This window comes from Hemiscyllium ocellatum, chromosome 15 (assembly GCF_020745735.1).
Source record: "Hemiscyllium ocellatum isolate sHemOce1 chromosome 15, sHemOce1.pat.X.cur, whole genome shotgun sequence".
Lineage (NCBI taxonomy): Eukaryota > Metazoa > Chordata > Chondrichthyes > Orectolobiformes > Hemiscylliidae > Hemiscyllium > Hemiscyllium ocellatum.
The window spans coordinates 41807803-41831893 of record NC_083415.1 but is presented as its reverse complement, the minus strand read 5'-3'; the positions used below and the strand labels follow the sequence as shown (position 1 = coordinate 41831893).

General features: G+C 42.1%; 1 protein-coding gene across 3 annotated transcripts in view; it reads left to right on the top strand.

Moving 5' to 3' along the window:
- The window catches only part of LOC132822762 (nucleolar protein 4-like), a 278882-nt gene that overhangs the window by 21641 nt on the left and 233150 nt on the right, over window positions 1–24091 (top strand). Inside the window, exons 1-2 of one of the 3 annotated variants that reach the window (XM_060836073.1) lie at window positions 11653–11853; window positions 21506–21647. In XM_060836073.1, coding sequence (XP_060692056.1) covers window positions 21539–21647 — 109 coding nt within the window. In that variant the 5' untranslated portion in view covers window positions 11653–11853; window positions 21506–21538. Of the gene's footprint in view, window positions 1–11652; window positions 11854–13658; window positions 13716–21505; window positions 21648–24091 lie in introns of those variants that run through there. The other 2 variants (XM_060836075.1, XM_060836076.1) reach the window with 2 other exon arrangements.

Genomic DNA, 24091 nt, shown 5'->3' with positions numbered 1-24091 from the left:
CACAGTGGCTCAGTGGTTAGCAATGCTACCTCACAGCACCAAGGACCCAGGTTTGATTCCACCTTCGGGTGACTGTGTGAAGTTTGCACATTCTCCCATATCTGCATGAACTTCCTCTGGATTTTTCCCACGAAGTGAAATTAGGTGGATTGGCCATGCTAAATTGCCTGTAAGTATCCAGGGATGTACACGTTGGGTGGATTAGCCTGGGGGAATGCAGGGTTACAGAGATAGAAGGGGGCTGGGGCTGGGGCTGGGGCTGGGTCTGGGTCTGGGTCTGGGTGGAATGCTCTTCAGAGGGTCAGTGTTAGCTTAGTGGGCTAAATGGCCTGCTTCAATACTGTAGGGATTTTATGTTCTGTGATGATTATTTTTCTGTCTCACCTTGTGAGTGACAACACTCTGGCTTCATTGATGAATGCGAAGCAGAAACAACAGGTCTTTCAATCCACACAATCTTCCATTACGATCTTGAATAACATTGGGGAGTGGTGTTGGACTGTTAGTCCAGAGATCTAGGTAATATTATAGGGACGTGGGTTCAAATCCCACCATGGCTGATGGTAGAATTTGAATTTAATAAAAAGAACTCTGGACTTAATAGCTTAATGATGACCATGAAACCATTGTTGATTGTCAGAATGACCTTTAGGGAAGGAAACTGTCATCCTTACCTGGTCTTGCCCACATGTGACTCCAGATCCACAGCAATATGGTTGACTCTTAACAATTAAGGATGGGCAATAAATGGGCTCAGCCTAATCAGTCCTTGCCTTTCCAAATTTGTGTAAATCCTGTCCTTCAGGATTCCCTCCAAAAATGTGCCCACCACTGACATCAGGCTCACCAGTCTGTAGTTCCCTAGATTGTCATTGCCACCTTTCTGAAATAATGGTACCATGTTAACCAATGTCCAGTCTTCTGGCACCTTACCTGTGACTATCAATGATACAAATTTCTTTGCAAGGGACCCAGCAATCACTTCCCTCGCTTCCCACAGAGTTCTAGGGTACACCTGATCAGGTCTTGGCGATTTATCCACCTTTATGCATTTCAATACTTCCAGCACCACCTCCTCTGTCATATGGACATTTTTCATGATGTCACACAAATGCAAGGTGCTGTATTTTGGAAAGCAAATCTTAGCAGGACTTATACACTTAATGGTAAGGTCCTAGGGAGTGTTTTTGAACAAAGAGAATGCAGGTTCATAGCTCCTTGAAAGTGGAGTCGCAGGTAGATAGGATAGTGAAGAATGTGTTTGGTATGCTTGCTTTTATTGGTCAGAGTATTGAGTACAGGGGTTGAGAGGTCATGTCCTGCATAGCCACAACATTAGTTAGGCCATTGTTGGAATATTGCATGCAATTCTGGTCTGTTTCCTATCGGAAAGATGTTGTGAAACTTGAAAGGGTTCAGAAAAGATTTACAAGGATATTGCCAGAGTTGGGGGATTTGAGCTAGAGAGAGAGGCTGAACAGGTTGGGGCTGTTTTCTCTGGAGCATTGGAGGTTGAAGGGTGACCATATAGAGGTTTACAAAATCATGAGGGGCATGGATAGGATAAATAGTCAAAGTCTTTTCCCTGGGGTGGGGGAGTCCAGAACTAGAGGGCATAGGTTTAGGGTGAGAGCGGAAAGATATAAAAGAGACCTAAGGGGCAACTTTCTCACACAGAGGGTGGTATTGCAACATTTAAGAGGCATTTAGATGGGTATATGAATAGGAAGGGTTTGAAGGGATATGGGCCGGGTGCTGGCAGTTGGGACTAGATTGGGTTGGGATATCTGGTTGGCATGGACAGGTTGGACCAAAGGGTCTGTTTCCATGCTGTACATCTCTATGACTCTATTTCCCCACATTCTATATCTTCCATATCATTCTCCACAGTAAACACTGATGCAAAACACTCATTTAGTATCTCCTGCGGCTCCACACAAAGGCTGCCTTGTTGATCTTTGAGGGGCCCTATTCGTTCCTTAGTTACCCTTTTGTCCTTAATGTATTTGTAAAAACCCTTTGGATACTCCTTAACCCTATATGCCAAAGCTATCTCATGTCCCCTTTTACCTCTGCTGATTTCCCTCTTAAGTGTACTCCTACTGCCTTTATACTCTTCCAAGGATTCAGCCAATCTCTCCTGTCTATACCTGACATACGCTTCCTTCTTTTTCTTAAGCAAACCTTCAATTTCTCTAGTCATCCAGCATTCCCTACACCTGTCATCCTTTCCTTTCATCCGAACAGGAATATACTGTCACTAGACTCTCATTATCTCACTTGTGAAGGCTTCTCATTTTCCAGCTGTCCCTTTACCTGAGAACATCTGCCCCCAATCAGCTTTTGAAAGTTCTTGCCTAAAACTGTCAAAATTAGCTTTCCTCCAATTTAGAACTTCAGCTTTTAGATCTGCTCTATCCTTTTCCATCACTATTTTAAAACTACTTGAATTAGATTAGATTACTTACAATGTGGAAACAGGCCCTTCAGCCCAACAAGTCCACACCGACCCACTGAAGCGCAACCCACCCATACCCCTACATTTACCCATTACCTAACACTACAGGTAATTTAGCATGGCCAATTCACCTGACCCGCACATCTTTGGACTGTGGGAGGAAACTGGAGCGCCCGGAGGAAACCCATGCAGACACGGGGAGAACGTGCAAACTCCACACAGTCAGTCGCCTGAGGCGGGAATTGAACCCGGGTCTCTGGCGCTGTGAGGCAGCGGTGCTAACCACTGTGCCACCATGCCGCCCATGTTGGTCACTGGCCCCAAAGTGCTACCCCACTGACACCTCAGACACCTGCCCTGCCTTATTTCCCAAGACTAGGTCAAGTTTAGCACCTTCTCTAGTAGGTACATCCACATACTGAATCAGTAAATTTTTTGTGTCCACACTTAACAAATTCCTCTCCATTTAAGTCCTTAATACTATGGCAGTCCCAGTCTATTTTTGGAAAGTTAAAATTCCCTACAATAACCCTATTTTTTTTTACAGATAACTGAAATCTCCTTACAAATTTGTTTCTCAATTTCCCTCTGACTATTAGGGGGTCTATAATACAATCCCAGTAAAGTGATCATCACTTCCTTATTTCTCATTTCCACCCAAATAACTTCCCTGGTTGTATTTCTGGGAATATCCTAAGTACAGCTGTAATGCTATCTCTTATCAAAAATGCAGCTCCCCCTCCTCTCTTGCCTCCCTTTCTATCCCTCCCGCAACATTTGCACCCTGGGACATTAAGCTGCCAGTCCTATCCATCCCTGGACCATGTTTCTGTAAATGCTTTGATATCCCAGTCCCATGTTCCTAACCATGCTCTGAGTTCATCTGTCTTCCCTGTAAGGCCCCTTGCATTGAAGTAATTGCAGTTTCATTTGTCAGTCCTACCTTGTTCTCTACTTTGTTCCTGTCTGCCCTGACTGTTTGACTCACTTCTTTTCTCAACTGTACCAGTCTAAGATTGATCTCTTTCCTCATTACTTCCCTGCCCCCTGACCCATGGCCCATCCCCACCACGCCCACCCCCTAATAGTTTAAATCCTCCTGAGCAGCTCTAGCAAATCTCCCTGCAGGTACATTGGTCCCCTTCCAATTCATGTGCAATCCATCCTTCTTGTACGGGTCACTTCTACCCCAGAAGAGATCCCAATGATCTAAAAGTGTGAATCGTTCTCCCATACATCAGCTCCACAGCCATACATTCGTCTGCTCTATCCTCCTATTCCTACCCTTTCTAGCTCCTCGCACCAGGAGTTACCCAGATATTATTACCATCGAGGACCTCCTTGTTAAATTCCTGCCTAACTTTCTATATTCTCCCTTCAGAATCTCATCCTTTTCCCTTCCTATGTCTATGGTTCCAATGTGTACAATGACCTCCTGCTGGTCCCTCTCCCCTTTGAGAACATTCTGCACCCTACTGAGATGTCCTTGATCCTGGCACCAGGGAGGCAACACACCATTCTAAATTTTCGCTGTAAACATGGCTTTGTGATTGAGAAATCATGACTAATGACCCTGATTGAGCTTTTTGAAAAAGTAACAAAGAGGATCGGCGAGGACAGAGCGGTGGATGTGATCTATTATCAGTAAGGCATTTGACAATGTTCCCTGTGGGAGACTGGTTAGCAAGGTTAGATTGCATGGAATATGGGGAGAACTAGCCATTTGGATACAGAACTGGATCAAAGGTAGAAGACAGAGGGTGGCGGTGGAAGGTTGTTTTTCAGACTGGAGGCCTGTGACCAGTGGTATGCCACAAGGATCGGCGCTGGATCCACTACTTTTTATCATTTATATAAATGATTTGGATATGAACATAGGAGATACAGTTCGTAAGTTTTCAATGACACCAAAATTGAATGTTAGTAGACAGCGAGGAAGTTTACCTCTTGATCAAATGGGCTGAGGAATGGCAGATGGAGTTTAATTTAGATAAATGTGAGGTGCTGCATTTTGGGAAAGCAAATCTTAGCAGGATTTATACACTCAATGGTAATATCTTAGGGAGTGTTGCCTAACGAAGGGACCTTGGAGTGCAAGTTCAGGGCTCCTTGAAAGTAGATTCGCAGGTAGGTAGGATAGTGAAGAAGGTGTTTGCTATGCTTTCCTTTATTGGTCAGAGCATTGAGTATAAGAGATAGGAGGTCATGTTGTGGCTGTACGACATTAATTCGGCCACTTTTGGAATACTGCATGCAATTCTGGTCTCCTTCCTATTGGAAGGATGTTGTGAAACTTAAAAGGGTTCAGAAAAGATTAACAAGGATGAGCTATGGGGAGAGGTCGAATAGGCTGTTTTCCCTGGACCATCGAAGGCTATGGGGTGACCTCATAGAGCTTTATAAAATCATAAGGGGCATGGATAGTATAAATAGACAAAGTATGTTCTCTGGGATTGGGGAGTCCAGAACTTGAAGCCATAGGTTTAGGGTGAGAGGGGAAAGGTATAAAAGGGATCTAAGGGGCAACTTTTCCATGCAAAGGGTGGTGCATGTTTGGAATGAGCTGCCGGAGGAAGTGGTGAATGCTGGTACAATTGCAACATTTAAAAGGCATTTGGATGGGCATATGAATAGGAAGGTTTTAGAGAGATTGGGGCCAAGTGCTGGCATGTGGTACTACATTAGGTTGAGATATCTGGTCGACATGGACTAGGGTCTGTTTTCGTGATGTACATCTCTATGACTCTGTGACCCTATGATGCTTTCATCCTGTGAATGAAAAAACACAACTCCAGTGGTGAGATATCTCACATTAAAACCAGTTATTTCTTGGGATCAGAGTGCTATCGTTGGTCAGTATTTTCTTCACTTTTAAATGCCTTTTGGCAGTCTAGAGGCACATCCAAGCTATTTCATCTTTGAACAGTTGGTACAGTATGTTAGCTAAGTCCGGTTGAAGTTAAAATGAAATCAAATCATCCCTGTGAATGTTGTAATTTATTCTTTAGTCACCAGTCTCTTTGCTTTCAAAGTAGACTCAACTTTATTGTGTTAAATGGATATCTTCATCTATTTGGTGATGAGGTCATACTTTTGAAGCTGATTTTGCATTATACTCATGGATTTCACTCCCTTCCCTTATTGTCATTTCTCTGAGATGTTTTGGAATAGAAATAACTCTCACTCTCTGTTTAATTGGTCATACTGTTGAAAACCACTATTCACAACTCTCAACTGAACTGCAGTATCACCATGCAATCATACTTTAAGGTTCTTATGGCACAGTGGTAACATCCCTATCTCTGAACCAGAAGGACTCAACATAGAAAGATGTAGACATAGGGGTTCAAGCTGAATTGAAAGTGGTTGCTAATGAAATCAATGCAGCATTCAACCAAGTATTGCATCAAGGTGATTGAGTAAAATTGAAGTTAATGGGAATAAGGAGGAAAGCTCTCCAAAGCCTGGAGCCATACTTAAAATAGGGGAAGATGGTTGTGGTTGCTGGAAGCCTATCACTTGAGCCTAAAGACCTTGTTCTGACGACCTCCTGAGCAATGTCCTAGTCCTATTCATTTTCAACTGTTTCACCAATGAACTTCCTTCCATCATATGGGAATGTGCAGCAATTATTGCGAAGTGTTCCGTTTCATTCACCATTTCTCAAATAATATAGCATTTCTGCATGCAGCAGTACCAGGACTACATTTACGCTTGGGCTATTAAGTGGCACATAAAATTGACACCACATAAATGCCAGGTGCCCATCATTTTCAAGAGGGAACCTTGAAAGACAAGGAGTCAAGGGTTCTGGGGTGCAGATAGGGAATGTAGATGACACCACAACGAGATCAGTCATGATCTTTCAAATGGTGGAATAGATGTGAAAATTCAAGTAGTCTAGTCCTGCTCCAAAGTTCTGTATTCCTAACAGGCTCACTTCAACATTCAACAGCATTATGGTAATTGAATTCTCTACAGTCACATCCTAGGGACCACCATTCAACACAAACTCAACTGGACCAGGCAAGACATGTGACTATGAGAGTTGAAAAGTGTGGCGTTGGAAAAGCACAGCAGGTCAGGCAACATCCGAAGTTCAGGAAAATCAACGTTTCGGGCATAAGCTCTGCATCAGGATTGTGCAGAGGGGGAAAGGGGACTCAGACATAAATAGGACGGGGAGGGGTTGGGGGCTTGGGGCTGGGGGAAGTTAGCTGGGAAGGCGATAGGTATATTGCAGGTGGGGGTGGTGGTGATGGTGATAGGTTGGAGTGGATAGGTGCGAATAAAGATGGACAGGTAGGACAGTTCAAGAGGGTGGTTCCAAGTTGGAGGATTGGATCTGGGATGAGATGGGGGAGGAGAGTTGAGGAAACTGGTGAATCATTGCTGCTGCCATGTGGTTGGAGTGTCCCAAGGTGGAAGATGAGGCGTTCTTCCTCCAGGTGTCGAGTAGCTAGGAGTTGGCGGTGGAAGAGGCCCAGAACTTGGATGTCCTTGACGGAATGGGAAGGGGAGTTGAAATGTTCAGCCACAGGGTGGTGGGGTTGTTGGTGCATGTGTCCCAGAGATGTTCTTGAAATGTTCCTCGTGTTGGCATCCTATCTCCCCAATGTAGAAGAGACCACATCAAGAGCAATGGACACAGTAGATGGGGTGTTTGCACGTGCAGGAAAATCTCTGCCAGATGTGGAAGGTTTCTTTGGACCCTTGGATGGAGGTGAAGGGGGAGCTGTGGGCTCAGGCTTTACCAAGGGAAGGTGCCGGGAATAGAGGGTAGGTTGGTGGGGGGCGTGGACCTAACAAGGGAGTAAGATAGGGGCCTTGTGGAATGCTGATAGGGCTGGGGAGGGAAATATGTCTCTGATGGTGGGGTCTGACTGTAGGTGGCAGAAATGGCAGAGGATGATGTGCTGTATCTGGAGATTGGTGGGGTGGAAGTTGAGGACTAAGGGGATTCTATCCTTGTCAGGGCAGAGGAGACAACCTGGAGGGTGCAGTGAGAGAGAGACTCACTGAGAGTCAAAGGGTATGACAGGATATAGATCAGTTGCAGTTAAGGACGGAGAAATGGCAGATGGAGTTTAATCCAGATAAGTGTGAAGTCATAGAGATGTACTGTACAGAAACAGACCCTTCAGTCCACTTGTCCATGCCAACCAATATATACTAAATTAATCTAGTCCCATTTGCCAGTACTTGGCCTATTACCTCTAAACCCTTCCTATTCTTGTACCCATCCAGACGCCTTTTAAAGGTTGTAATTGTATCAGCCTCCACCACCTTCACTGGCTGCTCATTCTATACATACACCATCCTGAAAACGTTGCCCCTCAGGTCCTTTTTAAATCTTTCCTGTCTCACCTTAATCTATGCCCCTTCATTTTAGACTCCCCTACCTTGATGAAAATATCTTGGCTATTTACCCCATTATTTTATAAACCTCTGTAAAGATACGCCTCAGCTTCTGAAACTCCAGGGAAAATAATCCAGCTTATTCAACCTGTCCCTATAGCTCAAACACTCCAACCATGGCAACATCCTTGTAAATCTTTTCTGCACCCTTTCAAGTTTCACAGCATCTTTCCTGTGGCAGGGAGACCAAACTGAATGCAGTATTCCAAAAGTGGCCTAACCAATGTCATATACAGCCACAACATGACCTCTCAACTCCTAAACTCAATACACTGACCAATAAAGGCAAACACAGAGTGACAGAGATGTACAGCATGGAAACAAGCTGGCCAGATATCCCAACCCAATCTAGTCCCACCTGCCAGCACCCGGCCTACATCCCTCCAAACCCTTCCTATTCATGTACCCATCCAAATACCTCTTAAATATTGCAATTGTACCAGCCTCCACCACTTCCTCTGGCAGCTCATTCCATACACGTACCACCCTCTGAGAAAGAGTTGCCCGTAGGTCTCTTTTTATATCTTTTCCCTTCTTCACTACCCTGTCTGTCTATCTGTGACTCCTCTTTCAATGAACTATGAACCAGCACTCCAAGGTCTCTTTGTTCAGGAACACTTGCCTTACCCTGCCATTAAGTGTACAGTCCTGCCCTGATTTGCCTTTCCAAAATGCTGCACCTCACATGTATCTCAATTAAACTCCCATCTGCCACTACTCAGCCCATTCGCTCATCTGATCAAGATCCCGCTGTAATCTGAGCTAACCCTCTTTGCTGCATTACACTACCAATTTTGTTGTCATCTGCAAACTTACTAACCATACCTCTTATATTCTTATCCAACTCATTTATATAAATGACAAAAAGCAGTGGACCCGATGCCAATTCATGTGGCACACCATTGCTCACAGGCTTCCAGACTGAAAAGCAACCCTACACCACCACAATGTGTCTCCTACCTTCGAGCTAATCTTGTGTCCAATGGCTAGCCCTCCCTGTATTCTATGTGATCTAACCTTACTAACCAATCTACCATGCAGAACCTTGTCAAACGCCTTGGTGAACTGCATGCAGACAATGTCTACGACTCTGCCCTCATCAATCATCTTCGTCACTTCTTCAAAAACTCAATCAAGTTAGTGGGACGTGATTCCCAATGCACAAAGCCATGTCGGCTATCCCCAATAAGTCCTTGCCTTTCCAAATACATGTAAATTCTATCCTTCATAATCCTCTCCAACAACTTGCTCACCACTGATGTCAGGCTCATCAGATTATAGTTCCCTCGCTTTTCCTTACCATCCTTTTTAAATAATGGTACCACGTTATCCAACCTCCAATCTTCTAGCATCTCACCTGTGCCTATCGATGATACAAATATCTCTGCATGGACCCCACAATCACTTCCCTAGCTTCCCATAAATTCTAGCAAACACCTGATCACGTCCAAGGAGTTATCCACTTTTATGCATTTGCAGGACTTCAAGAGGGCATGAAAGGCTGGTGAAATGACAGTCACATGTCAAATGTAATTTAATGCACAGAAGTATGTGCTGATACATTTTAGTAAGAAGAATAAGAGGGCATGTGAAATAAAAGATACATTTCTAAAAGACTGCAGAAGGAGGGGGGCCCCAAGGGTCTGTGTGCACAAATCATTGAAGATGGAAGGACACATTAAGAATGTTATTAATCAAGTATAAGGAATCCATAAGATCATAAGAAACAGGAACAGGAGTAGGCTGTTTGGCCTATCAGGTCTGCTCTGCTTTTCAGCAGAATCATAGCCACAACCATTTTTCATGTTTGCTTTCCTGAAATCCTTGATTCCCCTACTGAACAAGGACTGTACCCCCACAGCTGTCTGTGGCAATGAATTCTAAAGACTCTCAACCCTTTGAGAGAACAAATTCCTCTTCATCTCAGTCTTAAATTGCCACCCCTTAATGACGAGACTCTGCCTTTTTGTCCTAGACACTCCCGAGGGGAAACATCCTCTCAGTATTTATTCTGTCAAGCCCCTTAAGAATTAAATGTTTCTCAATAAGTTCACCCCTTATTCTTTGAAATTCCACTGAATAGAGTCCCAAACCTAATGCTTAACTTTTACACATAAGACAATACCTTCATTCCAGGGATCATCCTAATGAACCTTCTCTGAACTGCCACCAATGAGATAATAACTTGCCCTTAAATAAGGGGATCAAAACTGCTCACAGTCGTCCACAAGTAAACCCTGAACTTTACAAATAGGGTGTCAAATACAAAGGTAAAGAATTATGATGAACCTTTTATAATACAGTTTAGGTCTCAATTGGAATATTGTGTCCATTTCTGGGCATCACCCTTCAGAAAGAATGAGGAGAGGGAGTGTGGAAAAGGTTTATGATAATGGTTAAATAATAAAAGGACTTCTGTTGTATGGATAGATAAGAGAAAGTGGGCATCCAAACCAAGTGGGGCCTAGACAGAGAGTCAAGAATCAGATTTGAAATATATGGTAAACAATCCAAAGAAGACAATTTTTTTGATAGAGCATATGGTTAAGATGTGGACTGTACTGCCTGAGAGCTTGGTAGAGGAACATTATGATTCAATGTTCAAAACGAAATTGAAAAACATCTGAAAAGTAAAACAAAATCGCCTCAGGTAAGGACAGCGAAATGGGACTAGTGGAATTGCAGTTAAAAAGAGCAAGATAGCACAGTCATGGTTGGCCAGATGGTCTTTTGCGTTGTTATCATTCTCTAATAACTTTATGTTTATAATGTATTGAACTGTAATACTTTCATGCTGGAAGAAATTTTATCCCCAAAATAACATGTTACTGTTTAATGTCCATATTAAGTTTTAAATTATCAGCATTTTTTCTTTCCTTGCAACTTTTTTTTGCGACATTACTGAATTTTTAATGTAAGTGAAAAAGCTCTTGTAGAAAAGTAAAAATGTCTGCACAGTACTTTGAAAACAGTAAACTTGATTGTTGCTGCTGTACATTTTCCTATATGCCAAACATCAAGTGTAAACTAATTTCATGCATCTGACCATTTTTAATGAGTTTGCCTGGTTCTACTCCTAACATTTCTTCTGTAAATCCTTCTGCCTATGGTTAAACAATATTACGACATAAACTATATTTTATTGTGTACAACTAATATGAAAGCGAAAATCAGAAAATAGGTTGCAGTTTTGCCTAGTTTATATATATTAATTCAGACTGTACATAGCAAGAATAGCAAATTTCATTGTATCTTTTGAGAAGAAAAACATTAAAGTAATGAGTTTGTCTGGCATCGTACCCTAAGACACGTATATAAAAGAAGTATGATGATTTTGTTTGAATTCCCCATTGGTTCTGACCTGACCCTAATCCTTTATTGCCTCCTGGAGACTTACCTGCTTCCCATCCCTGTGCGACCGAGTCCCTGACAATTCGACGATCCACCCTCTTCCCCGGTTGCTAAGGCCGAGCTCCCCATCTCGAGTTGCTATGGGCGCGGCCCCGCCTCCGGTTGCTAAGGGCTATGCCCCGCCCCTCTCTGGGCTGCCCCTTGCTCCGAGGCCGCCAGACTGCGAGCTATGGTGGCCAGTGGCTGCCAAATGAGCCGCGCCGTACGGCTGAGTGCGTGACGTCGACGCCCGTCTCCATCCCAATCCCCATCCCCATCTGTCAGCTCGGGTTTTCGGTTCGGTTTTACTCGGCTCGGCTCGGCTCCGTCTATCGCCGGCTTCTTCCCACTCTTCATTCCCCCCCCCCCCCCCCCACTACGACAACCTCCACGATCACCAATCTGCCTTCACCAGGATCCCTCCGCTCGGGACGTCCTCACATCCATTCCCACACTCCCCCCCTTTTACAAACCCGCCAGGGAGCCGCCGACCGTCCCGTCCACCTACAACTCCCCCCCCACCAAACCCCCCCGACTCCCCTTACCACCAACCCCAACACTTCAGAGCTCAGCCAGCGGCGCATTAGGTGAGTGCCTGCGCAGGGCGATCTTCAGGGAGAAGTGGAGTAAGTGGGAGCAGCTTCGGATCTGCCAGTGTGTTGTAAGGGAGGGAGCCCTGGACTAGACTTGGCTTTAAAATGCAATGACCTGATCCATTTTGTCTAAGAAGCGCATGCTTGGCCGAAATAAAAGCTTACTTATTAAATGGCATTCTTGTCTGCAGTGGAGATCGCGAGGAAGTCTGATTGCTTGACAAAAATCTGATCGATTCAAAGAAAATGCTGTGTATTTTTGTAAAACTATCCTTTGCTTTTTTTTGTTTTAAACCCTGTGATTATGTCTAAACACGATTTTTTCCTTTCATTTTGATCCGCTCAAATTAAATCCTTCATAGTTTAATTAACGAAATAAAGAAGGGATCAGCCCTTCGTTCTACCTCTTCATTGCTATCCTTACAGCAAAGCCTAAGCATATATTTAAATTATTTTTGCCTTTCATTATCACAGCGTAAAGGCCGGCTTTTGCAGGAGTCATGATTAGATTATTCCGTGTTATCTACAATTCCCTTAAAAAGTTACTCTTCTCCAATGATTCTGTCGCGTTTACCGAAAAGAAAACGGTACAGATCGATCAAACTGCTGCAGCCTCATCAATCCATTACTGAATATTCATTTAATAAATTGATTTCTTGCCCACTGTCTTTTCCAAATCAAGCCCATCGCAGGGTTTGTTAAATATATCGTCTACATGACATTGTACAGTATAATGCTACATCAACTTTTACACTGGCTGCCCAGACAGAAAGCTACTGTAATTTATACATGTGGTTTTGCAAGTGCACGCTGTAATGGTAATTTGTAGTGTGCTGGATGAGTTTTTTGGGAAATGTGTGACTGATTTGATAATGGAAAACTGGGAAAGGGATTTTGTTTCAGGAAGGTAAATTAGTTTACAATTTGGGCTGAAAGCAACTATAATATTTAACTAGGAAATAACTTCCACACATATTGAATTGCTTCTTGTTCTTAGTTGCAGTGCAGAATTGGATTCCGTCTGAGAATTCTCAAACATCTAACAATTTAATGTCACAGAATTTTTCTTCTTCCAACAGATTTTTTTCTCTGTGAAAACTGTTTGCAGAATAGATTTGTTTCTTGATCTATAATTTGGTTTCACTTCACAAGCAAAATATTATGAGATGTATACCGTCTCTAACGTAAATTGAATGCTTTTGGAATTATATTGTGTTTATGCTTTATTTGTGAGGTTGAGATTTTTGGGAAAGTACTTATTGTTGCTTGTTATGAAACAGAGAGGGAGTACCCTGCTTTTTGCAAGCCTTTAATGCAGAAAGGAAACTTGTATTCATGTAGTTGTACTATCATGTCGCTCAGGACATTTCTATACATTTCGCAACTATTGATTTATTGATGTCACATATAGTGAAAAGTGTTGTTTTACATTCTTCTATACAAGCAGATTGTACCACACAAAGTGCATCAGGGTAACAGAATGGAGTACAGAATACAGTGTTACAGCTGCAGAAAGAGAGATCAGAACCAACATTTGAGAGGCCTGTTCAAAAGTCTCACAACAGTGGGGAAGAAGCTGTTCCTGAATCTATTCATATGCACATTCAAACTTTTATATCTTCTGCCTGATGAAAGAGGATGGAAGAGAGTATAACTGGGGTAGGAAGGGTCTTTGATTATGTTGGTTGCTTTCCTGAGGCAGCAGGAAGTATGGGTGGAGTCAGTGGATAGAAGGCTGGATGAACTGGGCTGTGTTGACGATTCTTTGTAGTTTCTTGCAGTCTTGGGAAGAGCAGATGCCATATCATTGCAGTGATGCATCCAGACAGGATGCTTTCTATGGTACATCTATAAAAGTTGGTAAGAGTCCTTGTGGACATGCTAAATTTCTTTTATCTCCAGAAGAAGTAGAGACATAGTTATACTTTCTTGACTGTCGCATCCACACGGGTGGGCCAGGACAGATTGTTGGTGATCATCATTCCCATGAACTTGACGCTGTCAAGTATCTCCACCTCAGCACCATTGATGCAGATAGGGGCATGCCCTTCACTCTGCCTCCTGAAGTAAATGGCCAGCTCCTTCACTTTGCTGATGTTGATGAGAGATTGAGTACTTAGCGGTATAAATATAACAATCTCTTTGAACATAAGATTCTAAGTTTCAGTTATTCTAATCTGGTGGTTCAGTTATACAAACAGCTTTTTTAAAAGAAAGGTTTCTGAGTTGAACTTTTTCTTGTTAGAGTTGCATGACCATAGATTGGTCCAGAACTTGGTAGCATGCTGCAAGCATATCTTTATTGCTTTATAAAATGGTTGTGATACTTTTTTCTCCTATGCACTGAATTTTGCTCGATGTCTCACGAGGGAGGATCCAGGCTAATTTATTAGGAAACCAGTGTGAAAGGCCAAGACCAATACTACAAGACATCACCAGGTCAAAATAAACAGGAGAGACATAGAGCAATGTGAACATTTAGTGGGTTAGTGAAATGAAGCTTTTGTTTTAAAATTGTAGATTATGAGAGGAAGTAACACAGGAATGTGCACTAATAGTTTACATACTACAAAGGTCATTTTCTATTTTGCCTCTCTGAATAAACTACTAAAACTGTGACTTTTTTTATGATAACTTGCCACAGTTGATTAAGTAGTATAGCTGTAGAAAGAAAAAGCACACCTTTGATCACTAAGTAGTTGAAAATTAGAGTCACAGTGGAAATGTTAGTTTTTCAGAGAACTTTATTACAGTGCAATAGAAATGAATGGATGAAATAAAATGATTGTAACTGGCCCTTAAACTGAATTTGCTGTGTTCAGATTTGTTTTTGTATTAGGTAGGCTGTACTTAAATATTATTAACTTGCACTGAGACTAAGAAATAAATCACTTGAACAGCGTATACACTGCACCAGTGCAATCTTGTTATCACCTACTTGTCATTAATCAGTCAGCATTCATTTTCATTGTGATGGAATGGAAATTGTTTTTACTGTTTGTAATTTACATCTTACTGGAGAGGAAATATTTAAGTCAGGTTAATATATGGGCTGATCTACAAAATCCATGCTTTATATATGCATAATCTTCTACGTAACCATTAATATATAGCCATCTATGGCAAGGACTGTTGCTCAAAGATTGGACCATAGTCAGTCTTGATATTGCAGTACCAGAAATTAACAGAACTAATGGTTGTTTAGACAATTATTTTTCAATATGAGAGTTGGTATATCGAATATGGTACCTCATTGAATGCTGTTGAGAAAGTTTAACTAGTTATTCAGGAAAAAAAAGCAGCATGCATGTTCTTCGAGGATCTCAAAGTGCTTGCAACTAAAGAAAAAGGAGAGGAAGTCATGAACTTATATAGTGCTTTTCACAACAACATGATGTGCCGAATGTTTTATAGCCAAGGAAGCACTGAATTGTCATCACTGTTGTAATGTAGGAAACATGGGGGTCATTTCATGCTCAGCAAGTTTGTATAAAGCAGCAAAATGATACTGAGCAAATAATTTGTCTTTTTGATGTTCTCTGATTCTTTAACAGTTTGACCTTAACTATCTCATTTTTACTACCCTTGCCCAATTTGTCTGCTCATTCAAACCCCACCAGGATAGTCTGTGGGTCCACTTCTTCACTGAATTGTGGCTCACCTAGTCCTCATCCACCACCATCCCCATTTGCCTGATACAAGTTGTTCTCACATTGAACAACAACTCTTCACTTACTTACTCCACAGAAAAGTTTATAGGAAGCTGCGAGAGTCCGAGCTATTTGTATGTTTTAATGGGATATGTGGTCTTTTTTTTCTCCCAGCTCACCTTCCTTACTGTTTTTTTCCAGGACTTGTCCTGAACTGGAAAATTTAATCAACCTTGTTTCCAAATTCCATCCTCTTCTCACCTTCACAGGGTCATCTCCAGACCTCTAGCACTTTGTTTCTATTCCATGATTTCTCTTTCTCCATTCCTGGGGAAGCTATCGATTTGAATTCATTATAATCCAAGCAATTCCTATAGTTACCTTGATACATTTTCTCACACTGTATTTCCTGGAAGAACCCTATTCCATGTTGTCATTTTCCTTGTCTCTGTCACACCTATGATGGAGTGCAATCTTTAATACTTATGATATGTCTTCCCTTTTTTCTCAAGCAGAAATCCACCCCCCCTTCCCCCTCCCAAACCCAATATGATTAACAAGGCTCTGACTGTCTCCGTTCCTTTTCATATATTTTGTTGTTACTACTTCCCTACTCTCCTAGAACAAAAATAGGGCAGCAATTCATCATCTGCATTCAGCGTTTTGAAGGGAATATGATGTCCATGATATCCTGATCTATTCCTCAATCGCCCCCATCTACCCCAACTCATTCTTCCCCTTCTCTTTAGCACCTTTGCCAGCACAAGATACGCAGAGACTGCAGCATGTTTCAAACTTCTGTCACACTAATCTTTGCCTTACCTTGCTTCTTTTGTCCTTACTGGTTTTGCCGTCTTGCCTCTTTTCGCTGATGGACAGCAATCTTCTTAAATCTGCCACTCTCACTTCTGCAGGCATGCTTTTTTGTTTCTTCTTTTATTTGTCCATTACCACTCCCTTTGCTTCTGCAACATACTTTTTTTTGGTTAATCTCTCCTGCCTTCCAGTTTATCACAAATGATCTCTTTTGTTCTCCTTTTACTTCTATTACCTAAATCTCTAACTTATTCTATCCTTGATCATCGATCATCAACCTGAAAATTAACTCTGGTTCTCTCTTGTTACATGCTGTCTGGCCTGCTGACCGTTTTCTGCTTTTATTTTAGCTTTTATTCACCCACTGCTTGAAATGTCTAATTATTTTCCTATTATCTTGAGGGAGAACTGAGTGGAGCACCTATGCTTTGCACTACTATTCAAGGAAACATTAAAAAGAAGAGTAAATGTGAGGGTACGCTGTCATCAACTTTTTAAATTAGGACAAAGGAAGTGTGGGAGTAGGCCAGCTACTTGTTTTTCTGTTATAGGACATTGATGATGTGAGAGACCAGAAGAAGGAAAAATTCAAGGATAACCCTCGAAATAAGATGGGTGCTTGAATTGAATCGTTCACAGAAGTAACTTAACAAGCCACAGAACACAAGTGAGCTGTAGAATGATTCAAACAATCCTAATAATTTCAAGAATTCCTGTTATGTTATTTCTGCCCCTGAATTTTATTGAGTTTTGGACTGATTCTTAATGTAAAGTTAAGAGCAATGGTAATCTGACAAGCAGTGTATGGAGGAGTTTTCTTTCACAGTTTTGATGTCAAGAATGCATTCGCTAGCTGTGACTGGGACGAGACTGTTGTTAATGATACTTAATGAATTGGGATGTTTGCATACATGCACCAGTATCTGCAAACCATAGTTTTCTGCTTACAGATAATGTTTTGAGATTGTGTAAGCATGTTAGCAGAGCATATTTCCTTCCCTAAAGGACATTAGTGAACCAGATTGGTTTTTCCTGACAATTGGCAATAGTTTCATGGTCATCGTTAAACTTTTAATCCCAGATTTTTTATTGACTTCATATGCCCCCAACTGCTGTGGTGGGTTTCAAACCCAGGTCCCCAAGACATTACCTGGATCTGTGGATTAATAGTCTAGTGATAATACCACAAGACCATCACCTCCCCTGTAATTAGCAGTAAATGTCAATTAGCAGATAGTGTATTTTATTAGAGGAAGTCTGTAGTATGTTGACATGCTGAGGAAATTGATATACTGTGAGATATTTTTCAAGACAATGTCTTCAGCATGCTAAAATATTTAATGAGTTACCTGATAGAACAACCTTGTGAGTAATTTCAATAAGGATAGTACAGTTATTTTTCTTTTCTTCACTATGCTTTCTTCAATATTTATGTTCTATTAATTACCACAGAATGGATTTGAATCTTAGCCAGTTATTAAGTATTACTGTTGTGGTTCTGTTCGCCGAGCTGGAAGTTTTTGTTGCAAACGTTTCGTCCCCTGGCTAGGCGACATCATCAGTGCTCTGGAGCCTCCTGCGAAGCGCTTCTTTGCTGTTTCTTCCGGTATTTATAGTGGTCTTGTCCTTGCCGCTTCCGGGTGTCAGTTTCAGCTGTCCGCTGTAGTGGTTGGTATATTGGGTCCTTGGTTGGTATATTGGTACCGAATATACGAACCACTACAGCGGTTGACTGTTTTCTTAACCACTACATCCTCCACTACATCGATGACTGTATCGGCGCTGCCTCGTGCTCCCACGAGGAGGTTGAACAGTTCATCCACTTTACCAACACCTTCCACCCCGACCTCAAATTTACCTGGACCGTCTCCGACTCCTCCCTCCCCTTCCTAGACCTCTCCATTTCTATCTCGGGCGACCGACTCAACACAATCATTTACAATAAACCGACTGACTCCCACAGCTACCTAGACTACACCTCCTCCCACCCTGTCCCCTGTAAAAACGCCATCCCATATTCCCAATTCCTTGTCTCTGCCGCATCAGCTCCCAGGACGACCAGTTCCAATACTGAACAACCCAGATGGCCTTCTTCTTCAAAGACCGCAATTTTCCCCCAGACGTGATCGACGATGCTCTCCACCGCATCTCCTCCACTTCCCGCTCCTCCGCCCTTGAGCCCCACCCCTCCAATTGCCACCAGGACAGAACCCCACTGGTCCTCACCTACCACCCCACCAACCCCCATATACATCATATCATCCGTCGTCATTCCCACCACCAGGGATATATTTCCCTCCCCTATCAGCATTCCGAAAAGACCACTCCCTCCATGACTCCCTTGTCAGGTCCACACCCCCCACCAATCCAACCTCCACTCCTGGCACCTTCCCCTGCAACCGCAAAAAATGCAAAACTTGCGCCCACACCTCCCTCCTTACTTCCCTCCAAGGTCCCAAGGGATCCTTCCATATCCACCACAAATTCACCTGCACCTCCACACACATCATTTACTGCATCCGCTGCACCCGATGTGGCCTCCTCTATATTGGGGAGACAGGCTGCCTACTTGCGGATCGTTTCAGAGAACACCTCTGGGACACCCGGACTAACCAACCCTACCATCCCGTGGCTCAACACTTCAGCTCCACCAAGGACATGCAGGTCCTTGGACTCCTCCATCGCCAGACCATAGCAGCACGATAGCTGGAGGAAGAGTGCCTCATCTTCCACCTAGGAACCCTCCAACCACAAGTGATGAACTCAGATTTCTCCAGTTTCCTCATTTCCCCTCCCCCCACCTTGTCTCAGTCCCAACCCTCAAACTCAAGACCATGTTCCTACCTGCAATCTTCTTCCTGACCTCTCCGCCCCCACCCCCACTCTGGCCTATCACCCTCACCTTAATGCCCTTCCATCTATTGCATTACCAACACCCCTCCCCCAAGTCCCTCCTCCCAACCTTTTATCTTATCCTGCTTGGCACACTTTCCTCATTCCTGAAGAAGGGCTCATGCCCAAAACGTCGATTCTCCTGCTCCTTGGATGCTGCCTGACCTGCTGCGCTTTTCCAGCAACACATTTTCAGCTCTGATCTCCAGCATCTGCAGTCCTCACTTTTTCCTATTCAGCAGATCTTAACCATTTTAAACAATCAACTCAAATCCCAAACAGTGACAGGAACTTCTTTATTTTCTTTGTATGTTTTCTGTATTTTTCTGTCTTTTGGGACTGTTAAGCCTTCAGTCTGGTGGAAGTGAAGAATCATAAGCAGTGCAAAGTTTTGTCAAGTGTTGCATTTGTAGGATATGCACTGCTGAATTTTCCTTTTTATTTTGGAGTGATTTTCTTGCATTTGTGAGATGAGCTTTCTCGCACCTGGTGCAAAAACTGGAACAATTACAATTGTAGTTTATAGATTGGAGTGAGCCAGCCTTGGAATGCAAATCCGTAAGTATGGTTACAAGCCAATCATCTTAATTGTTACATTCTCACCTTAGTAATAAAAAAATTTTAAGATTTGATTTTGCATAACTATTGTGAATTTTGCTGCTTTGGAAATGGGTCTTGTGATATATACTTACATACAGCCATTGTATTACCATAGCAACCTAAGCATAAATACCACTAGAACAGATCAGATGCATAATTTATATGAAGATTCTTGAAGTCTTTCTAACCTGTCTCCAGAGAGGCTTGTTCTCAGAACACTAATGTCTGTCATCATTTACATAGAAAAAGGGGTAATGGTGGCAATAAGTAAACCAGTTGAATCCTCCATGTTGTAAGCTGTAAGGTACCTTTAGGATTTGTTGAATGATTGAAACTGCAGCAATTTAAAAATTGCACTTTTGAAATGTATATATTATATCAGTTTCTTGAAATGTCCTTTGAGATGTCTGAGGTCATAAGACATTTAAGAGACATGAGAATGTCTAGCTTGGTACTATTTGTATGTTAATCTTACCCTTGAAAACATATTTCTTCTCAAGAAATAAGATTAAGCAATATTACATAGGAAGATTCTTTTTTTAAAGTTCTAATCTATTAATATTACATTTTTCAATGTGAATGGAATTTTTGTGAGTTAAGGAGGGGTTGTGAAAGATTTAGCCAAGCTCTTTAAACCAGCATATTGCTTTGACATTGTTTGGAAATATCTTGTTGAAATGCTGTAGGGAATGTAAAGTACTTGCAAGTAAATGTGTTTTTTTAAAAACCGTGAGATCAATATGTTGAGTATTTATAGGCAGAGCTGTAATTAGTAAACATACAGATGCACAGAAAGTAGAATGAATAGTTAGCCTATTGCCTCCCTGAACAGCCTACACCCATGAGCTAACATCTGTGTGGGCATGGTGTTTGCTAACCTGCCCATCTTTAAGCCTGTTGAGTACTTTAATGGCCAGGTAGGGGCCTGTTTCTACCTCTGCCACAATAAAATATGTGGCTTAGAAAGGTGGATAGAAGGACCCAGCCCACTCTTAGTCCCAGAACACCTCCTTTACCCTCCCTTGAGTTGACAATTACTCCCCTACCAAAAGATCTGACTAATCTGCAAATCGGGCATCTATGGATTTTCTTCTTTGGGACAACATTTGGTTTGGTCCCCTGGTGGGACTACTCAGCTACTAACCAATCGGATCGACTGGCAGTGCTTGAGGACAGATTTCCATTCCCTGATGGGCGGGGGTTCCAATTGCTATGTGACAACTATTCCTAAAGTCAGTCACTCAGGACCAACTTTTCTAATGGGAGCATGGGCAGTGTTGTCTGTCCCTTTGTAAGATTCACCTACTTTTCTCTGCAGCTTATAGAAGCAGATTTTTAACTACAAGTAGATTACAGAAGCACTGATTTCAATCTCCTCCCACTTTCTGAGGCACTTTGTCCCTTACTTCCCATCCAGCCCCATACTTCAGTGACACTGTGCATTCTTGATGACTACCTTATGACAAATCCCAATGCTGTATTGTTCAAGAAACCAGATTATTTGTGCTAGCAGGACTTTTACAGAGTAGTATGTGAATCTACATACTCATGGCTGCCTTTTCACCCCATGTGCATTTTCAGATACTGTTTCTGCCTGGCCGTTGCATTGAGTGCTGACAACATTTAGTGAATTATAACTGAATTTAATTACTAGATGTTGATTGTCATGACTGAATTTTCTCTTGCAGGATGAAAGTTCAGTGAGCAGTGATGATTTTGATATGAGTGACGCCACATGGATTTCAGCTGACCAGTGTATGAACTCTGATTTAAGCCCCAGTCAAGAAGAAAGAATGCACAGTCCACAGAATCTGCATAACCAGGAATATGGTAAGTGTAAAATTAAATAATAAAATCAATCAAGAAACTAGGATTATTGTGAAACATTTTTGTGGTTATTTAAAATGGATACTGCCTTGCGTATGAGAAAAAGAAAAAAAACTGGCAGTTTTATAGTCTTTGAAGGGCTTTTCAAGGCGCTTCTCAAGCAATTAGTTGTTTCAAAGTGTAGTCACTGTTGTAGTGTTCGGAAATACAGCAGCCAATTTGTGCACTGCAAGGCTTCAAATATAGTATTATGTTATTTGGTTAGATAGTCTGTTCTTATAATTTTGACTGTTGGACAAATGATAATCTAGATGCTGAGAAAATTTCTCTTCTGTTTTCTCAGTGGTTCCACACGACCTTGAGAGAAGATGAGGCATCAGTTTAATATTTTATCCATAAAGTAGTACCTTCACACTTCCCCTGTTCTACATTGAAATGTCAGTCTGGAATATTGGTACTCAAATCTTTGAAAGCTACGACTATTTGACGTAAAGACAGGAGTGCTGTCACTGAACCATGGCTAACATAAAATAAATTCTGTTGCATTCAAATATTTCTTTTTTTTTAATCCTCTACCTCTGCTACCTTGCTCAAGATATAGGACTTTTTTTGTTGAAAAATATATTAGAATTAATTGACCGTGTGAAGGAAAAATGATCAGTCTTTTTAATTCTCTTTCCTTTTTGTAGACATTTCTTAAAACATGACACATGGTTAATTGAATTTGAAACATATTTTCTGTAGTTTTATAAGTACATTTCTAAAAGAAGCAGCGTTCTTGTAAGCAAAGATTTTTTTTGAGGGATGTAGGGATATTTTCAAATGAAAATATTGTTACTTAGCCTGGTAAAATGTTAAAATTTTACAGTGGCTTTAGACCTCTTCAAGAAGTTCACAAACCCACACATTCTAGTTGTCTAATGATTGACTCAGCACTGCCTTCTTGTGTGATGTTAAGTCTGATCTCCTTGAGAGAGATTGGCTCCAGGATTAGAAACATAGAAGGTAGGAGCAGGAGAAAGCCTTCGGCCCTTTGAGCCTCCTCCACCATTCGTCTAACTCAGTAGCCTAATCCTGCTTTCTCCCCATAACCTTTGATCCCATTCACTCCAAGTGCTCTTGAATGCATTCAATGTTTTGACATCAACTACTTCCTGTGGTGATTAAATCCACAGGCTCACCACTCTTTGAGTGAAGAAATGTCTCCCCCTCTCTGTCCTAAATGGTCCACTCCGAACCCTCAGATCCCCTGGATGCGCCCCAGTTGGGAACATCCTCCCTGCATCTGCGTTGTCTCATTCTGTTAGAATTTTATAAATCTCTATGACATCCCCGTCTTTCTTGATATACTTGATAATCTTTTACGTAACCAAGGCCAGTTAACGATACTTGAGTCCTTTTGAATGGTTCACTGTCAAGCCTACTTCAATCATGGTGAAATAACTCCACAGAAGTTAGTATCCTGTCACCAACTCACCTTGTATTTATATGTGGAAAGTCCTTCACACTGGTCCATCTCTCTCAGAGCCAACTTTGAGTGTCTGAATGTTTTGCTCCTGCACCATTTGAGAAGTTGTAGCTTTCATATTGTCCAAGTACTTGACCAAAGCTGTTGTTCCTACTTGTACTTTATATGTCACTGGTCCTGATCTTGCAATGACCAAGCTTGCCCATGCAGGTCCATTTCCCTGGACCCTACACCAAACCTTATCTCCCATAGTAAACAGTCTCTTTCGCTTGGTGGAGTTCACTCCACCGCACCCCACCCCATGAGTGTTGATCCTATAATCAAATGGGAACCAGGACAGTTTGGTAGCTGTAAGCAATTCTTTAAGCCTGCCTTCAAAGTTGGATTGGTGTTTATGCCAGGCCATTGGAAGATGGATGGTGTGGAGCTGTCCTTTTATGTTGAATCCCATTCGACTTTAGGGATTACTGAAATTCCTTGCAAGTAAATGATGGCCTGTTATCTGTGACCGAAACTTCCAGACGTGCATATAATGCACATGATATGCGCAATGTTTTCAGCAATTGTTCCCAAGTTTGATGAATGAACTATATGCATGTCCAACCACTTTGAGTGGGCATATAAAATGATTAAGAACATTGAATCCATACAACAACCTGCATAGTTGATGTGTAACCAAGTTCAGGGTTTACTGGCCATTCCCATGAATGTGGGGTGCTGCTGGCCGTATTTTTTGTCCTTGTTGGCATTCTGGGCCCTGCCAACACAGCTGTGTCTGCATCCTGTGTCAGCCATAACTTCTTGCCAACATCCTCATTTTGGAGAGCCTGGGATGACTCTGATGTAGTTCAGCCAGAATCTGGCAGCGACCTTTGCTTGGGAGACTCACTCTTGCTTCCTATAGCAATATGTTGTCCACGACTGTGTTCTGGTCTCTCTGGATGCAAAAAGTTGCAATTTTGGTTGTGACAGCCCTATA